Here is a 19161-nt window from a genome sequence, read left to right as displayed (position 1 = left end):
AGAAACAGCTTTTAGTGTGATTTGGAGCTCCTTGAAATAACGTCCAGATGCGCCCCCAGGTTGTTTCCTGGGCAATATGGGCCAGCTGTGACTGAAGCTGCCCTGCAGCTCCCAGGGACTTCGAAGGGAAGCCCCGGCTCAGGCAGATGGCACCTTTTAGCTTTGAATCTATGGGAGAATAATTTTCACTCAGCATTCCTGGACCTCTCACAGGTGAGTTCTGCTGGGTTGGTTTGTTGTTTTCAAGGGTCAGCAAGGACCGATGACAGAACTGGGGTTCAAGGGGTGGGCTCCAGCCCCCCCCCCCCCCCAGCCTGTGCTGGTCTGGCCTGCAAGGTGTGACAGTGGGGGGGCTCAGCCTGGGCGGGGGGGGAGCCCGTTTCTGTGTGTATTGCCACCGGTGACTGTTCCCGAGGGATTTTGCAATACACGGCTCAGACTTGCTGTGAGTGTTTGGGGGGTGCACGACGTGCATCTCTTAGGGGGGGCTCTGGTGGGATCCAGCGCCAGCTCTGCGGGGCCAGCAGCGCTTATGTGCAACCCGGGCGGCTCGTCCCGGGGGGGGAGCGGGCTTTACATAAGGCTTTACATAACGGGGCACGGTGAGGTGACACCCCCCCCCTCCCCGCACCTGCCCGGGGCGGGTCCCGTCCCCATCCCCGTCCCGTCCCCCCCCCCCCCGGGTGCCGGCGGGGGCGCGCAGGAGCCGGCGCAGCCGCCCCAGCCCCCGCGGGGGACGGTGCCCGGGCTGCGGGGCTGCAGCGGGGGTGTGCGGGCGGGGATCCCCCCCGCCCCATCCCGCCTTCCCCCGCCCGCCCTGCGGCAGCGCTCCCGGCCCCGGCATGGCCTCGGGCAAGGCGGCGGGGGAGCGGCGCTGGGAGCTGGTGCGCTGGTGAGTGGGGGGGGATCCAGCGGATGGGCCGGGGGGGGGGGGCCCGGCTGGTACCCTGGGGGGTCCCGGGAGGCTCGGGGAGGGGGGACCCAGGCGGGAGACCTTGGGGGGGGGGGGGGGGTAAGTTTGCAAGGGGGTCTCGGCTTTGGGGGGGGTGGGTGCTCCTCGTCCGGGGGGAGTCCCGGCTGCTGAGCCGGGTGGGGAGGGGAATCCCGGCGGTGGAGGGCTCCGGTGGGTTGGGGGGGGGGGCACGGACGCTTAGCCCCGGCACCCTGGGGCCCTCCGGGGCACTCCGAGGGTCGCAGTGTGGTGGCGGGTGTGGGGCTGTGGTGGGTCCCTGCTCCGGTCGGGGGGGGGGGAACGGACACGTCCCCGAGCAGGGAGGGGGCGGTTCGGGGCCGCAGCTGCTGCGAGGGGGAGCTTTGGCATTTGGGGTCCGGTGGAGGTGGTAGAGTCAGATCCCAAAGCGAGATCCTGCTTCTGGGAACTGCCCCTGCCCCGCCCGGCAGAAGCGGGGGGAGCAGCAGCGTCCCCGTCCCGGGTGTCCCTGGGTCTTGTACCTGCCAGCGGGAAGACTCTGGGACACGCGGGGGATGCTTTGGGGACACCCTGGCTGTTGTCGTGGGTGTGGAGGGATGCTGAGGCTGCGCTGGGCTTTGGTGTGCGGAGACCCGCTTCTTCCTGCTGGGGACGGGGCGATTGCGGTGACCGGAGCAGCCGGGACGGGCTGACATTGGAAACAAGCTTTCTCTGTATTTTTTTATTTTTAATTGTGTATGTAGTTTGTGACGTCCAAAGCTTGTGACTTTTGAGCAGGGTGCTGTAGCGATGCCAGGCTGTGACTGGGGTGACTCCCGTTACAGCGTGGTGCTGCTGATGTAAGAGCTGGGAGCGGGCCCAGGGCTCATCCCGCATCCCAACACCGGCTGGGTGGGGAGCAGGGCTAGGCTGGATGCTGGGGCTCCCAGGTGTGGGTGGGAACCCTGCAAACCTGGGTGAACAGCCAGAGTGGAGGTTGTCAGAGGACTACTCTCGGTTTGTGAAGCTCCCCCCACCCCCCTCCTTGGCAGCCTAGGGTACTTTTATTTCTTGCAGGCATAGACCCAAACTGTTAAAATGACTACTTGGCCTGGTTGTTCTGCCATCCCCACTGCCTTCCCCCCCCCCCCCCCCCCCCTTCCTTCCCAAAAGACATTCTGGCTTGCCTGCTGCTACTTTGTGCAATGTTATCATATGCAAGAGCTGCAGGGGAGCATTGGGACTGCAATGTGCTTGATTGCTTATACCAAGAAAATTAGCGGGTCAGTCTGTAGCAGAGATACTCAAGGAGCCTTTTGGGTTTCCTTTTGCTGAGGGCGGGAGGTGCTGACTCCTGCGTCGTCACTGCCCCCCGGCTCTAGCAGGACCCCACAGCGCTGGGTTGGGTGAGTTCGGGCAGGCGGCAGAGCCCAGCAGCAGGGAACAGCCCCAGCCACGGCCCTGCTCATCAGAGCTGCAGGGAGCCCATGGTACATTGGCCCCATCTAGGCAGCATGGCTGGATCCCTGTGGTTAATGGTGGGAACGCACCGCCCCGAGCATCCGCACCCAGAGGAGAGGACCGCAAACTCGCCCCAGCCCTGGCTGGGATTTCACGGATGCTGCAGCTGTGTGTGTGTGTGTGTCTCCAACCAGTACTACAGGGGCTTTAAATAATTAATCACTTGCTGATGAAATTTCACGTTCAGAGGAGGGTGTGTGAAGCGCAGCTGGTTGTTGGGGTGGCGGCAGGCAGCAGAATTGTGTTCTAAAAGATGGCAACAACTGCGGTTACCGACATTTTGCTCATGTAACAGAGAACCCATACTTCTCTAATCAAAATAAACACCATCGATTCATCACTTGAATGTTACTTACTAAGCCTCAACATCTGGCCTGACATTTGAAATAAGGTTAGAAAGGCATTAGCCTGGTCTTGGAGCCGGTGATAATGCTGGGGACGGGGCTGGTGGGGAGCGGCCGGGCAGGAGCTGTTGGAGGCAGGCTGTGCCCCAGGGTGATGGGGACTGCTGCTCTGGTGACAAGGAGCAAGGGTGGCCGGGGGGGCCACCATCCCCTCCCCTGGGGGTTGCCCTCGAAGGGATGCCCCGTCACAGCCGCGGCCGTGCGCTCGTGAGAGCGTCCATTGATGGGAAGGGAAGGACAGGGATGGCGCAGGGATGCAGACAGACGGGGCTGTAATGTCATTTTGCTGTTTCCACTGAGGAACACGTCAGTGGTGGTGTTGGACTTGCGGCTCCCAGCAGCGCGACTGAGCCAGTCGCTCTCAGTGTCCTGCAGCTCCCTCACCACAATCCTGTGCTAATAAATATTTCAGTCTTTCTTGCTGTTATTTTTAGGTATGTGCGAGAAGGCCGGTTTCGGATCGAGGAGAGGACGCTGACGGCTTTCCAGTGGCTGTACTCGCCCCACCAGCACCGCATCGTCAGCCGGGCGGACCTGGGCTCGCCCAGCAGGTAAGGGGGTGCCAGTGGGTGCAGGGCTGGGGGCCGTGGGGAGCACTGGCATGTCCCCTGCCAGTGCTGCTGACAGCCTAGTCTGTCAGGAGCCCTCGTGGTTTTGACATGGGTCTCCTGAGCCTCAGCCTGTCTCTGGAGCCCTGTGAATACCCGAGCGTCTTGGGCTTCACTTTAAGGTTCCAGATGCAGGGGTTGCAGCTGGGAGCCGCAAGCATCGCATAAGCACCCCTCTGGTTTAAAGCAGTGGAAAGGACAAATTAGTGACTGCTTCCCCAAACTTTTATTTTTAAAACCCCCATGCTTCTGGTCAAGCACACGATCTTTTGAGGACCTGCTTCATGCGTGTAGCATGCTTGAGATTTACTTAAAAAATAAATTGGAAGCAAAGGGCTGTGTATCTCCCAACCATAAGCTGTCTCTTGAAAATATTTGTTCTGATACCCCGATTTCATTTGCTGCTTAAACTCTCCCCTTCACAGCTCGTTGAGAACATGTCTTGGAGCCACATCCTGGGCATGTGCCATGACTCTCCCCGCTGATGCGTATGCATCCCTGTCGTTTCAGATCCCAGTGTTTGGTGATAAAATGCCATTAACATAAAAGCCTTGTGGGCCTCAAGACACATATAGCGCAGTGTCTGTTTTCCTGCCTGTTAAGAGCACTGAAACACCCCGAGTCCCGGTGTGGCTATGCGGCTAAAAGCTTTTCCCTCTTCATTTCAGCAGTAGTTTTGCTCTGAGAGCCCTTAAAGCCCTGAAGTATTTATCTCCCCAGAATCGCATATACCAGAATAACAGCAGGAGGGAGGGGGTGCCCGAATCGCACAGCTCGCTGTGGGGAGCAGGGGCTGGAAGGGCTGTGGGTGCTCTTGGAGGTCCCTTCAGGGTGAGGGGTCTCTGGGGGTGGATGGTGCTGCAGAGCCCCCAGGCTGGGTGGGGAGGGCCCTGCCCCACTCGTGGGGAGCATGAGGGGGGGTGACATCCACGCTGGGAAGAGATTTCTAGGAGCAGGAGGGAGGTGCCCCCCACTTTCCTCGGTGGGAGCCACAGTGAGCACGTGTGCCACGGCCATCCGCTTCCTGAGACGGCGATTCCTCCACCTGCCGCTGGGGAGGCCTTCCAAAAACTGAAATTACTATGCTGGTTATTGATTTTAACTAACTTTTGCAAATCACTGCCAGAGGCCGTGTTAATCTCACCCCTGATGCATGTATATCATGCAGCATGTGGAACTTAAACGCGTGCGGTGTCATTTATAATTAATGTTAAGTTCCATTGGGGTTAACTCCACTGGATTAATTTGATTTCCTGGTGGGCTGGGAAGTTACCTAGAGAAGTCTGGTAGAGTGTGTGGGACATCAGTGGCCAGTTATGGATGGTGCCTGCATCACTCTTAAGCGGATAAAATCTTTACTCGGATTGCAGCTGGGACTGTTGCCCAGAGCAGCCCAAGTGCAAACTCCAGCTCAGCAAGTCCCGGGTTTGCCTAAGTCTGACTCTACAAGCAGACAGGAGAGCAGCCCGCCTGGGCAGTGCCTGCAGCCAGGGAGCAGGGCTGCTGGCCCCGCTCAGGGCACAAAGCTGCCGTGGGCTGTGCCATGCCGTTTGCTTCAGGAGCTGCGGGACAGGGGTGAGGAGGAAGCCCCAGCTGGGGATGTGTTATCATCTTTAAGCCCCTCATTTGTTACTGGCAGCAGCGAGGTGTCCTGCAGCCTCCCGGCCCTGGCGTGTCCCCGCTGGCCCAAGCAAGGGACAGGGCACGGAGAGCGTGCAGCTGTGCCCACCTCCCAGTGCCGACGCTTGTCTCAGCCATGGCACGTTGCTGCAGAGGCTTTGGCTAGGGGACATTTTAGTGCCTCAGGTGGCACGCTGACACTGAGATGCTCTGTGGCATTTCAGTCTGTCACGTTATTTATGTGTCATGTTAATTAGATCACTGTCTCTCTTTTGCACTTGCTGCTTCTTCTTTGTGTAATGGTAGTGACACGGCTGAGCAAGAGGATGACTGATCTGCTGGAGGGGTTAATGTAACAGGTGTATTTTATTATGTTTATTATTTGTACACATTAATGTGCTCATTGGTCCCACTTGAGCAGCACTTCATAGGAGGACAAAAACACGGGTCCCATTTCCTGTGGCTCTTCTCACAGCCAGGTTGTTTTTGCCCTGGTCCCACGCACACAGTGTCGTGTTTGGAAGCAGCAGGCACGCTGCTGCTGGCAGAGCTGCTTTTCCTGGGATGGGCCTCTCCTTCAGCACGGGAAGGCTTTTGGCAGCTGGGCCCAGCTGCCCGCTGCCTGGGAACAGTGCTGTGGCTGTTTGGTTTGCAACACAGAGCGGACCTGGGTGCGAGAGAGCGTGATGGATTTAAAGAGTCGGGTGGCTGTCGGTCACCTAGTGCGAGCGCTGGCCTGCTCGAGCCGTGTGTGCTGCCGGCACGCTCTGGCAGGGACCGGGCAGTGCAGAGGCAGGAGGCTGGGGAGCAGCGTGGGGTGCGGCGGGCTGCCCGGCTCAGCCCTGGGCGCCTTCGGTAGCTGAAGTCACCTACGTCAATGCTGAGTGATGTTAAACGGGTTTCAGGGCTGCCAAAAAAGGGAGTTGTGTTGGTTTCACTGAATCTCTTCGGGAACCAGTGGGACCAGAGTGATGCAGCTTGTGACGACTGGGCTGAGCTCTGTGGTGCAGGCTCATTCTTTGGGCTCTGCTGGGTGACAGCAGTGTGGGGCTGGGGTAGATGCCCCGCGAGCTAGGAAGGATGGGCCCGTCGGTGGGAATGGGAATCTTGCCTTTCCTTTCAGCGGGTCCAGAGTTTAGTCCTGCAAGCTCCTCTTCTGCCTGGTCCAGCCTGTGTCTGTCTTTAATTCAGCTGTAATAGATGAAAGGGCTCACATGCGAGACTAAAGCCTGCTTTCAAAGCTGAACCCAAAGGGGTTTGCACCATTTTCTAGTTGTTTGTTCACAAAACAGCCCTTTCGCTCCAAAAAGCCCCGGGCAGGTTTAGTGGGCAGGATCTTCAGCTTTCACTGGCGGGTGCTGCTCCAGCGATGCTACCAGACTCCCCTGGGTGAATAACCCTTGCCCGGGAGCCCACCGAACCTCGAACCCCGTATTCTTTCCTATCTACACCCCCCCCCCCCCCGGGGACCCAGTCCCAGTTTCCAGCTTGCTGCCACGCTTTGCCTGAGCAGCTCTCCTTCCTCTCCCTCTACACGGGTGAAGCGTAGGGGTGTCTGCGGGCAGGGCAGGGCTGGGGGAGGCGGATCTGCCCCGGCAGCCCCCCCACCCCCCCCAGCCCCCGGCTCGGTGCAGGGCTGCCAGCACAGCCCCCCTTCCCCGCCGCCGGGGGGGGCGGCCGCGGGTGCGCAGCGCCGGGCGCGCATTCCGCGGAACCCGGGGGTGCGGTGGCTGCGGCTGCGGGGCTGGGAGACCGCGCTGCTCCGCACCCCCCCTCAGACCACCCCCCCCCCAGCGCCGGGGCTGGCAGCGGCCGCGGGTTTTGCAGAGAGAAGAGCGAGGACGGCACGGTAAGATGCTGCCGAGGGTCGCTAAACCCGAGCCGCGGTCTGCGGATAGCGGCGTCTCGGCAGCGTGCGGGGACCGGAATATACGGGGGCAGAGTAAGCCTTTACCGGGAAAGATTTAAGTCTGCGTTCGTCCTTGTTTTCGCCCCGGAGGGGCTCGTCTGAATGCGAACGTGAGGCAGAGCCGGGAGATCTATTGTTGAAACGCTTCGCGGTTCTCGGCTTCGCTGTTGGCGTTTAAACCCGCGGGGACCGCTTTGTGCGCCGGGGGCTGGGGGCCGGGGAGGTGGGACCCGTGTGCCCGCCGTGCCGATGGCCAACGCTCGTGTTGGATGAGGAAAATTCGAAGGAGGCAACTTCAGGAGGTCTTCGCGGTGCTCTGCTCCCATGTCTTCGGGGTGCGCGGCGTTGGCGCTCGCTCCGAGCAGGGCTGCCGGGGCTTGCGGTCCTGCCTTTGCAGGGCACCTCTTTGCTGAGGAGCCCCGGTTTTTTCTTTCTTTCTTTTTTTTTTTTTTTTTTTTTTGCGTTTGACAGAAACAGGGCGCAGAAAGAGGTTTATCCGAGTGCCCTGTTTGCAGGGGTGACCCTCCTTCCCCCTGTCTTTGAGCGAGATTGCGGCTTATCTCCGCCTGAGAAGCAGCGTAATGTCTGCTTGCGAGGCAGAGCAGAGAGCATCTCTGCGGGCAGAGCTCCCGTGTAACCCGGTGTGCGAGCTCCGCGGAGCTGGTAAGGGCTGCGCGAGCATGTCGCCTGCATCCCTGGTGTATACAGGACGTGAGATGGATCCTGCCAGGTACTGCCTTGTTTCCTCATCTTCTGCACGCTCCAGGCTCCTCTATTTTATTTAAGACTGCTTGTTGGTTTAGTAGCACAAGGGACATGATATCTGTCCACACGGCACGATTTATTGAGGGTTGGAAACATGCCAAGGAGTCTAAATTCAGATTCAACAAGAAGCGTGATTCCAGCCAGCAGGCTCGCTCTCTGTACACACCAGCTTTAACAGATATTTTGTTCTCCCTCTGCTGCTGCTTCCTCCCAAAGGGCAGCTCACAATAACCATAGCAGCAAAACTGCCTTTTTGCTTTGCTTATGTTTGTTTTATCATCCTTCCTTCCTCTTCAGCCCTAAGCGTATCCGTGTGGTAGCAGGGTCCTGGGGGCTGCTCGGAGAGTCCCTCTGCTGCTGTTGCCTGTCGTGTACCTGAAGTCAGATGCTCTGGTTGTCCTTAGCGGCTGCTGTGGAAACAGGAACAGGACTTCAACAGCAACAGTAGGAAGAGACATGTTTTCCAGGAGCTAAAAACAGCTCAGTCTCCCCAGACCTCTTTCCAACTTCGTGGGGGTAGATGAATCCCTGCTTAGAGTTAACATCTGCCTTCAAGTTGGATGCCAAACCAGAAAGAGCTGTTTCTTGATTTTGATTTGAATCTAGCCCAGCTCTTTCAAAAACCATCCCAACCGGTGGAAGAATACAGGTGATATTGGCAAGATGTAGCAGGGTTTTGAAAAGCTTGAGTCGAAATCCTGCGTGTCTTGTTTGCAATGTTTAGATGGAACCATGTACAAGTTTGGCCTTGAATCTGAGCCCTGACTGCTGCCTAAATCTAATCCTGTGCCAGCACATCTTGGCTTCAGGCAGTCGCTGCTTAACCATATGCTGTTGGAGGGCAGCGTGTGGGCTGTGAGGAGAAGCCCCTGTGAGAGGAGGGTGCGAGGGCATGTGCTGGTTCACTGAGCCCAGCTCCCTGCTGCTGCAGGCATCATCTGGTGTAATGTCTTCATAAACGTGCTGACCATTAGTTAGGGTTGTTGGTTTGTTTTTCTCCCCCCCCTTCTGTTATTAGGAAACTCTTCCAGAGACTGTTTGTATTAAAGATTAGAAACCTCCTAATTTCCAGCCAAAGCGTGTTCAGGTCTATCTCATACCCATGCTTTCTTCCCACCCCCATGTTTTGCCAGCCAGCCCTGGTTTTTGGTTTAAACAGTTGTTTTTTCTGTCTCGCCACAATTTCTTCATAGGCTGCAGTTGCCTATGAAGAAATTCATGCCTTCCCCATGTTTGCGGTGCGATCTGGGCCAAATGCTCTCTTTCCTGGCCGTGTGCCAGCACCAGCCTGCCGGCAGGAACAGGGTTTTGTCGGTTTTTGCCCTAACGCATCTTCCCTCCACCGGCCCGTGCTGTTCCCCGGGGGGAACAGGTGACGAGCTCGGGCTCCTCTGAGCAGCGGCAGCCTGGGACCAGGGGACCGCAGCGTGGGATGCACAGTGGATGTGCAGGTAGCCGTGGTGACGGTGCCCAGGGACCTGGTGCTGGGCATGGCCAGCTGCCTCGCCTGCCTGCTCGCCTGCCGGCCCATCTGCCTGCAGCAGGGTTGCCCCTGGATGCGGGAGGGGGCACACTGGGGGCAGCGGTGCCTGCCCTGCCTGGGGCTGGGCTGTCTCTGGAGCATCCTCGGCAAGGCAAGGCACGCCACGTGTGTGTCACAGCAGGCACAGAGAAACCTTCGTGCCTGGCCCTTGGGGGAGGCACGGTGTGTGTGGACACGGATGTCTGCTGCTCCTCTGAAGTACCCTCTCTCAGGCTCAACTTGCTCGGGAAGGGATGTGGTTGGAAGAGGAAGGGAAGAGACACCCAGAAAATCTTCCTAAAGAGAGAGCCTCTCTGGGGAATTTCATCCCCTCGCTAACAAGACAGAGCTCTAAAATGGGTGGACCTGAGAAAACAAGCAACTCTGTATGTTAAATTCATAGTGGGCCGAAAGAACTTGATGAGCCTGGAAGTCTGTGCGACAACTTTCTGTGCATAGCGCTGTGATCAGACAAGATCTGTGTCCCTCTGCGGTAAAGAGCTGGGTCGTGTGATGCTGGGAGAAACTAGTTGCTAACGTGTGTCAGGCTGGGTACCCGGAGAGCATATGTGTGTCCAAAATGCGAATGCTGGGGACGTTCTCGGTCCTGCAGGGTGCTCAGCAAACCCAGTTACCCCCAGGAGGCCTGAAGGCAGCAGCAGGGGACCCGGAGGATCGTGTCCAACTCTCCCGATCCCGTGCACAGCATGAGCTTCAGAGGGATGGGGAGTCGCCCGCTCTGCGTGGCAGGAGAGCAGGGTTTGTTCCTGAACATGCAGCCTGGACGGGGCTTTTCTCGCCTCCCCTCTGCACTGCCTGGAACCAATGAGATCAATACTGCAAAGAAAAGACAAGTTAGCATTGATGGACGTCAGACCCAGAAACAGTTAAATGCATCGATTCCTGCTGATGTTACCGTCCTGAACCAACCCAGGCTTTGCAGAGTTTGGCCTTGTTTTCCTCCACAGTGGTCCCGCAGAAGCGTTTGCATTTGTGCTGCCCTGCCAGGCTGAGCACGGCCCTTGCTGGCTTGTCCCAGAGCCCTGCTCCCACCCATCGCCAACGTTCGCTGGGATGTGTGTGATGGGGGGCTCGAGGACGGCCCTTTCTGTGATCCCCAACTTGGCTGGTCAGAGTTTGCCTGTTCCTGCTGGTCGCTGAGCTGCCTCGTTCAAGGAATGGATCCAGCCTCCCTGGTGCCTGGCTGCAGGCACTGCGTGATTTGGAGATCACTTTACGGTGAGCAGCGGTGCTACCCCGTTCCTGCTGCCCAAAGGTGTTTGGGTATCGTGGGGGCGGGTTCCCCAGCTCTGCAGTGTGTGGGACAGGAGCCCCCCCTGTGCTGGGCTCAGTCCGTTGCTGCAGCCAGCGGGTTCCTCCACCTCTCTTGGTGACCTTGGAGCGGATCTGGCACAGCCCGGGGCTGTCTGTGCCTGCTCTGGGGGCTCAGTAAGGTGAAAGGCTGCAGTGCCGGCCATGTCGTTGCCAGTGCCTTCGGCTCATGCCAGCTCCTCCCTTTCATGGTGTGCAAAGAGCCGGCCGGAGAGTGCGGGAGAGCTGCTTGAGGGGGCGGAGAGGAGCTGGGGGTGCTGTGGGCTGGATGCGGCCCCAACGTGGCTGAGTCATCCGACCTTTCTGTCTCTCCGACATCCCCCATGCAGCTCAGGGCAGCAGTGCCAAGAGCTTATTAGAAACCTGAAAGCTGCAGCTGAGCCAGGGGCTCTGGCCCTGGGGGCTGGGGGGGGCATGGGCGCCTGGCCAGCGCTTGGGGTAGGGGGTGCTCAGCCAGTGCCTGTGGCTATTGGTTTCCTGGGGTCCCCTCCTCTGTGCTGTGGTCCCCAAGGTGTAGCTGGGTGCTCCCCAGTTCCGCTGGGAATGCTTGTGGTGCAGCGCCTGGCTGTGGGGTCTGGGCTGGGCACACGTACCCCTGTCACCGCTGCCTGAGAAGTGAGATGTCACGGGTTGAGCGGTGGCTGCCTGCAAGATCTGGTTTTTTTAGCCGTTTTCATAGAACTGAGCAAGAGGGACCAGATTGCTTTGGACGTAGGGATGAGTCCATGAGCTGTTAGCGGTGGCAAATGGCCTCAAGAACGTGGAAGAGGAGCTGGAGCGTGGTCTGCAGCGTGGGCTGGGCGTAACCTTGGTCTCTGGAAAGAAGAGACTCTCGGGCCTTATCCAGCACTGAATCTGCCCCGACACGTACATGCTGTGGGTGGAAAATGAGCTCCCCGAGCCCTGACCCCAGCGTTCGCCCCCGCCATTGCCGTGTTTCTGATGTCCCTGGGTGGGCTCTGGACCCTGGCAGGGGCAGGAGCCGGCCCGCCTCTCCCAGCTCCCCGCTGTCCCTTGCCCCCACCTCACTCTCCACCAGCTCACAGCTGGTGCTGAGCAGAGCATGCGGGACGGGGTGAAAATGGCAGCGGGGCTTTCTGTGCGCTGGGCTCTGTGGTGTCTAAGCCAGCCTCCCCCCAGCATCCCCAGAGCGGGGACCACAGCCATGGGCGCTGGGGCTCCCGTGGAAACCCTGGTGCTTGCAGGGACCAGAGCTGTAGCTAACAGGGTAGCTGCAGGGTCGCTGCTGCTGCTGGCTCCTTCCAGGGGACGAGGTGGATGTGTATGGATGTGGATGTGTGCTTGCACTGGGGGCTCACTGGGCCACAGCGCATCGCCTCTCCTGTGCTGCTGGTGCATGGACCAGCGAGCCTTGTCACCAGCCTGATAAAACCTCGGTGCCCAGGACGGAGGCACAGTCTGCCTGTCTCCCCAGGCACTTGCAGCACACTTTTTCTTCCTGTTTTCTGTTCCTCCGGCTAGGAGCATCTGGAGCAGGACTGCCTTTCTTAAGGAGGCTGCTAATAGTTTACATGCTGAACTTTCTTCTTCTGGCCAGCTGAGCATTTTGCTGGGCATTAGCTCTTCATTTCTTCTTCATTTCTGCGTGGGTGTGTTTGCAATTCTTGCTCTCTTCTGCAGGCTGATCCTCCCAGTTAAACCTCAGATGTATGGAGCCCTCCCTAATGAGTTTAAGAAGCAGGCGATAGATAAGCAGGCTGTGTGGCTCAGCAACCCAGGCTGCGGTCTGTCCCTAAAGAACAAAGCGGCAGTTTGGGCTGTTGGAAGGAGGCAGTCATGGCGTCCCCTGCAACGAGCAGCCCTGAGACCGACGGAGGTACGGTACGGTCTCTGGAAGCTCTCCTCGGCTTTACTGTCCTTTGGCTGAAGCTCACCTCTTGGGTGACAAACAGCGTTCCCCCTCCTCGGTGCAGTGGCTGGGGCTGAGGGAGCACGGTGGGAGCCGCTTAGTGCTGCGGATCTGTTGGCTGTTGAGCGCTAAATAGCCACCTTTGACAGCAAGCTGGGTTTTGTGCTGTTTAAGGCAGTGAGTTCCTCACTTCATTTCACTTCAGCAGCACCATAAAGGGGAGAAAATACTGTTAAAAATATTCCATGCACTGAGTCAGAATTAATTCGGACACTGTTTTCCTTTGCTTTGTGCACCGAGGCTGATGATATGCACAGTGTGTTCTTCCTGCCAGGACAAAATCTAATATTTCTGGGTGCCCACAACCTTCCTTAGAATCATAATAGAAAGATGAATACCCTCAGTGCGCCGCATGCAATATTAAAGCACTAATGATGCAATCAGTCTCTCTTAGCCCCAGTAACAAAGGAAAGAGTTACACTGCCCTTCCTGGGCATAATTCCGCTCGGTGGTCTGGGCTCTGACTGCCGAAGAGATGGCTGGGTACCCGTGCTAGCCCCTTCCTCTGCCCGTGCCTGCTGCTCGTCCCTCGGCAGGGGCAGCACCATCCGTGCCGAGGGTTCGCGTGGGCAGCGGGTCAGCCCCACGCCTCCGCCAAAGCCCGTCGCTGGTGCTGTGTTGCACGGACCTTTGAACGCCCCGGTTTTGGTGGTCTCGCTGGCAGCCGGAGATGCGATGTCGGGGCGATTCGGGCCCCGTGGTCCCCCGTTAGGTGATGAGAGAGCTGAGTAGGGGCCGTGCAGAATTAGCCTGTGCTTCCTTTCATAAACAGAATCGCAGCCCGGCAGTTTGTGCTCATTAAGCTCTCGTGTCAGGCGGTTGTCAGCACGCTGCTGTCGGCGCAGCCTCGCGCTCCCTCCCCTTTCTCGCTCTTTTGTTGTGCCTGGTTGGGGGCTGCGATGGAGCCAGCCAAAACGGGGGCGCTTCTCCCCCATGCTGGTCCCCCCACGAGCTGCTCTGGGTGCTCCAGGCCCGGGGTTGTGTTCCAGGGAGCTGCAAGTGCCTGGTGCTGCAGGGCAGTTTGGGTTATTAATCAGCTGTTAACAATGGGGCTCGCTGCCCCAGCTGTGTGGCACCCCCTCCCCAGTGTTACTGGTGGGGCTGGGGCTGCTCACCGGAGTCGGGAATGCAGCCAGGGTAGGTCAGGGCAATGGGCTCCTGGTTCTGGCAGAGGCCTCTGGGAAATGCTAATTTTGTCTGGTGCAGATGGTACCAAGGAGGCATCCTCCCCCAGGCCTTTGTTTCTTAATTTTGGCTGATCAGTTATGATTTGGCTGTGCCTCCTCTGAAAGGAGGAAGGGTTTTTTTTTCCCTTTTGTTGTTGAGCCCAACTGTGTGAAATACCTTGGGGGGAAGAGGAGAAGCAAGAAAATGTCATTGCAGTCAAACTATTTCTGGATGCGCTCCCGTGCGGGCGAGGTGATGCTGGGCAGGCACTGATGTGATACCCTGGAGTTGAGGGAGGCTGGTGGCCTCTGGGAGTTGGAGTTGGGTCCTTGGTACATTTTTTTAACCTTTGCCTGGTTCAAATGCTGTTTGTCGCCTGTGTCTGTGGGGGCTGCGGGACGCGTGGGGATGGGGAGCAGGGAGAGCTCCGCTTCTGTACCCACCAGCCACGGGCATCCCTGGGTGCTGGTCCTGCTGGTGCAGGGCGAGGTGGGCTTCGCATGGGGGCTGCCTCGCACCTCTCCTGGGCAGCGGGAAATGGAGACAACATCCCTGTGGCTGTATCGAGGTCCTGCCCTCCCGGGCTCTGAAATCCCCGGGGAGGTATGTGAGTCACTCTTTGTGCTTTAGCAGAACTGTCATGCCAACGAGGCGTAAGGAAGACCTGCCAGAGTAATTTTGACCTACTGACTCCTGTTAAAGGGGAGCCTGGCCCTGCCTTGCCGCACATCTCCCCGTCTCGCCCTCTCTGCTTCCATGTTGCCTCTGACGACAGCGAGTTCACGTGAGGACTGAAGTGGCAGAACAAGATGCAGTAATTGGTGCTTACAGTGCTGCAAGAGTAAATGTTTAAACGAAGAGCTGGCTGTTTTCCTGGGACTCTCCAAGTTGTTTCTGGTGCGATGCCAGCTATAGATGGATGCTTCCCATGGCTGCTGTCGCTACCTGCCACCGCGCCTCTGTGTGCGGGGCTGCGCTGGAGCTGCAGCAGCTGGGTGGTGTTCTGATGCACTGCAGAGCTCGGCCATGCGGGGAAGCTTTTATTTTCAGGCATGTAAATCGTGAGCAGCTCAGTAGAGCTGGGCAGAAATCAACTGGTATGAGTGTAAGAAAGACGTGACCTGGGGGAAGATGAAGTGAGAGGATAACGTCACACTGCTGTTGATGCAGAGCTTTAACACGGAGCATGCACGCCAGAAACAAAAGTGCTCCAAGCAAATGTCTGCTCCAAATATTTCATGGTACCTGAGTTATAGCTTTCAAGCCTGCAGCAGGTTTAGGATTTTTTTTTTTTAAATAATGTCCTTAAGAGCTCTAAAATGCAAAGGATTTCCATCATTTCATCCCTTTAAGGAGAGATGGCCGTGGGCAGAAAGTAGGAGTTGGTTGAAATAGCTGGATTTCAATCCAAGCTTTTTCCCCTGGAGTTGAGTGATTTCTCTCTCCAACTCCCTATCCCCCCCCCCCCCCTTTCTTTCACACATCAGACGGAATCCAAATGTCTCTCAATTTAAAGCTTTTGGGTGCTTGGATGAGAGTCTGACTCCCGCAAGTGCCAAGCGCTGGGCTAAGAGCTGCCTCGAGTCCCCCCAGGAGCCGTGTGAGCCGGGCACTGCCCAGCGGTGCCGAGTCAAGGGGATGTTGTCTCTGCGCGCCAGCCGTTATTGTAAATCACCAGGGTAGGAGGTGAGTGTTCAAGCAGCCGAACCAGTAGGACCTTGGCAGTCGGAGGCTTTCTGCTGGTCTTCAAGCTGCTGGGACTTTGGGAAGCGAGCTTTGGGTTCCGGTATCTCGCGCGCGGTGGACGATGCGCAGCCACGCAGCTCGTCCTCTCCTGGCTGTGGTGCGAGGCTCCGCTCTGGTGTCACCTGCACCGAGTCCCACCACGGCCCTGGGGCAGCGCAGCCCCCCCCCCCCCCCCCCACCCCATGCTGCAATTGCAGAGGGGTGCTCGGGATTCCCACCCTTCCTCCTGACTTTGACCCACGGAGAGTGAGCCCAGATGTGAGTGGGTGCAGATGGGTGCTGGCAGCTGGTTTGGGGAAGCAGAGGGTGTGAGGTTGGGGTGCCCAGACCTCCCCGGGCACTGAGTCCAGACCCCGGCACCGGGTTCGCTTCCCCACGGGCTCTGTTGTGCCCTGCGATGCCCGAAGGCTGATGCAGGGGACGATTGCCTGTTTTCTTGGGACTTTATGATTGATGGGAACTCATACCCAGCTAGAGGTCAGCATTTCCATTTAAATGGGGTTTCTGAAGCCTGCTGTTAAGGGACCGGGGGGTTCGGTGCTGGTCAGGCTGCAGACATGCACTTTAGTGTTACGGAGCCGCTGAGGAGAGAAAACCCGAGAGCTGCGGGGGCCAGGTGGGAGATGCCTTGCCAGGCTCCGGGGCAGCCGGGGATCTGTTTGCTGTGAGAGATGAGGTGATGAAGTTTTTGCTTACTGAGGTTTAATGCTTTTAGCGAGATGTCCCATGAAATACACTGGAGCATCAGTTGGAGGATCCTCTGCCAGGGAGCCAGCCCGGTGCAGTGAACGCAGCCCTGCCGTTCTGGGGATGGACGGGGGAAGAACCACCCTGTGAGGCAGATTTTGATGTTGCCACCAGTGACCCTTTGCACCGGGCCCTGGTGGCAAGCAGGGTGGGGGCAGCCCCGTGGCACAATGCTTATGGGCGATGCCGTGCCTGCGGCTCGGCCACGACACCCACGCTGCCTGCGCAGCGCTGCCCGTGGCCCCACCATTAGGAGAAATACGATATTTGCAGTGTAAGGTTGTGAAAAGCCTGAGGCCACACACACAAAAAAAAAAAACCAAACCAAAACCAAAAAAACAACCCCACACTAAATACCAAAAAGGAAATTACTTTTCTTCTGGTGCTTGTATGTGTGCATATGTGCATGTGCTTCCGTGCTGACCAGGAGGTGCTGGGGCAGCGCCGTGCACGCCGTCAGGAAGTGCCCGCCGTGGTCGTCCTCCACACGGCTGGCACACGGGTGCTGCTGGCCCCATCACCGCGTGTGTGTCCCCTGACCCCGCCATGGCTGGAGCGCCCTGGCAGCACCGAGCCAGCACCATGTTCCAGAGAAAACGCAGCGTCTCCTTCGGCGGCTACGGCTGGTGGGTGCCTTTCCTTTCTCTCCCCGCTTTGCTACTGGGAGCGTGGGGCTGTGCGAGGAGCTTTTTTTTTTCCTGCTGTGGCTTCAAAGGAGGAAGAACCGTGGCACTGCGGCAGGGTGCCCTTGCGGCAGAGCCCTTCCCGCTGCCCCGTGCCAGCAGGAGCGTGTGGGAGTCGGGACAGACCTTCTTCCCCCCCCCGCCGTGCCCTTTGGGAGCCTTGCGGGTGCCAAGCATTGAGGGGACCTCCCTGGGGGCTTGTGGTGGGCTCCCATGGGCATGTGGCCTGCAAGAGGGTCCTGTGGTTTCCCCCCCCCACCCCTCTCACTGCCGAGGACCTGCTGCCCACTCCTCCTCTGCCCGGGCTGCAAAGCTCACGGCCGCCTTCAGCACCTCACGGCAAGGTCCCACCTGGTCCGCGGCACGTTCCCAGTGCCATCAGCATCTCCCGGAGTTGTCCCCGCTCTGTCTGTGCTCGGCAGAGCACCACGGCTGCCGCCTGCACCCCGGGTTCGGAGGGATTGTTCGCTTCTCGTGTGTTGATTTATAGGGGAACAGTTTAAGAAAATGGCACTGTTCTCCCTCTGCCCTTCCTCCAGTTTCCCTGTCTCGGAGGTATTTTATGCCTGTTCCAAGACTGTTCTGCGTGACTGTGATCGGGCTGTGGGAACCGATGGCCAAGTTGGCAATTTTGTAATGATTTTGGCTGTGTGGTGCTGGCGCAGAGGGTCGCTCTGCCTTCCTCTCCTAGTGCCGCGGTTGCTGTAGGGGCTGGAGCTGGGCAGCTGGGAGCCACAGGGGCTTTGGGACGAGCACTTGTGCAGGTGGGCTTGGAGCTGCTAGAAACCTGCTGGGGGAAATGCTGAGTACCTGAGAGGGTTGTGGGAGGGCAGCGAACTTGTCGAGGGTTTCGGCAAAGTCTCCTGGGAATAGAAGCACGCACCTTACTGAAGCCAAGTGTTTTGTCTCAGCTGGATTTTTTTTTTTTTCTTTAAATAAAAATGGGAAGGAAGCACTCAGATGAACTTCTGTAAAAATAAGTTTTGTGAAATGTGGGCTCGTTCTGTGGCAGAGAGAAATCGCAGCTATTGGGCAGCTTTGCTCCGCAGCTGCCGTTGGGAGCAGTGGCTCTGGGGCCCCGATCGCACGGGGTGCATCCCGGGAGCTGCTGCTGTTGACAGCTTCTGGCTGTGATGGAGCGGAGCTGTTACCCCCCACCCCTTGCAGGGGCATTTGGGGCCATCTGGGCTTTGCTCAGTTGTTTTCCTTCTGCGCTTTGGCAGTTGCAGGGAAAAGATAACCACGAGACGGAGAGTCACGCAGGAAAATGCGGTCTGCTGGCTGTTAGGGGGGCGTGCTGCTGTCACGGTCTGGGGCTGGCGGGAAGCAGGGTGCGCGCTTTCCTTTAAATAGCGGCATCGGGGTCTGCACAGTGAGAAAGACAGACTAGGGGCTATGGGGGGAGCTCCCAAGTGGGGCTGGTGCATGACTCCCTGGGGAAGCCCCCCCCCCCCCACCTCGCAGTCGTGCATTGCCTGGAGAGCACCATGTGCGGCTGGGAAAACGCTTCCCCGGGTGTTTACGGGAAAGGAAGGGACCTGCGGCAGCCCCGTACCTGCATCCGCATCTTCTCACGGCTGCGACCAACACACCCTTCCTGTGGGGACCGTGCGTGGGGCGGCCGGGCACACCCAGCCACCGCTGGCGGTAGCTGCAGTCGCTATTTCCAGCCCTCCGCTGCAGTGTAAATCGTTTGGGGTTGTTTTTTGGGTTTTTTTTATGTCTACTGGCCATATCTGCCGACAGCGAGGTCCCGGGAGGAGCGTGCTTGTCCTGGGGCGGCAGACGTGGTTCTGCTGCCCTTGGAGGTAGGGATGCCCATCGCGGGCGATGCAACGCCGTGGCGTTTGCAGCCCGGGAGCTGCCCCCCCCCCCACCCCTGCCTGCATCCCCTTCCTGTCTCTCTGGGATCCCAGTGAGGGATGCAGGTGCCAGCCTCGTCCCCTCTCCTCCCAGGCCGTGGGCACCCAGCTGGCATCGGCCGCTCCTTTCCCCCGGGCACAGCTTTTGGCAGCAGCGGGGAGGAGACACCCCTTTTGCTGGTGCTGCCAGGTCTCGGGGAGCCCCAGGGCCGTGCTGGGGTGCACAGGGAGGAGTCTGGACCGGGGCGTGCGGTGTTTCACTTCACCCCACCTCGGGAGAGGGTGCAGGGCAGGGCCTGACGAAGCGGCTCTTGTAACTTAGTCATATTGCAACTGCGGTTTCTCCAACGAAGGGTTTTTTTTTTTCTCGTGTGTTTCTTTTTTTTTTTTGTCACTTTTTTTTTTCCTCTCCAAGAGGCCAAGTAACAGTAACTG

At 58.4% G+C, this 19161-nt stretch overlaps 1 protein-coding gene across 7 annotated transcripts in view; it reads left to right on the top strand.

Moving 5' to 3' along the window:
* Nucleotides 1-714: 714 nt before the first annotated feature.
* RAP1GAP2 (RAP1 GTPase activating protein 2) overlaps nt 715-19161 on the top strand; it is an 81668-nt gene continuing 63221 nt past the window's right edge. For 4 of the 7 annotated variants that reach the window (XM_049801837.1, XM_049801838.1, XM_049801836.1 and 1 more), the window contains exons 1-2: nt 715-892; nt 3270-3386. In XM_049801837.1, the coding sequence (XP_049657794.1) occupies nt 843-892; nt 3270-3386 (167 nt within the window). In that variant the 5' untranslated portion in view covers nt 715-842. Of the gene's footprint in view, nt 893-3269; nt 3387-6813; nt 6913-16598; nt 16808-19161 lie in introns of those variants that run through there. The other 3 variants (XM_049801843.1, XM_049801839.1, XM_049801840.1) reach the window with 3 other exon arrangements.

Source organism: Accipiter gentilis, chromosome 6 (genome assembly GCF_929443795.1).
Source record: "Accipiter gentilis chromosome 6, bAccGen1.1, whole genome shotgun sequence".
Classification (NCBI taxonomy): domain Eukaryota; kingdom Metazoa; phylum Chordata; class Aves; order Accipitriformes; family Accipitridae; genus Astur; species Astur gentilis.
The sequence above is the reverse complement of the archived record's forward strand: the minus strand, read 5'-3'. Positions and strand labels throughout refer to the sequence as shown.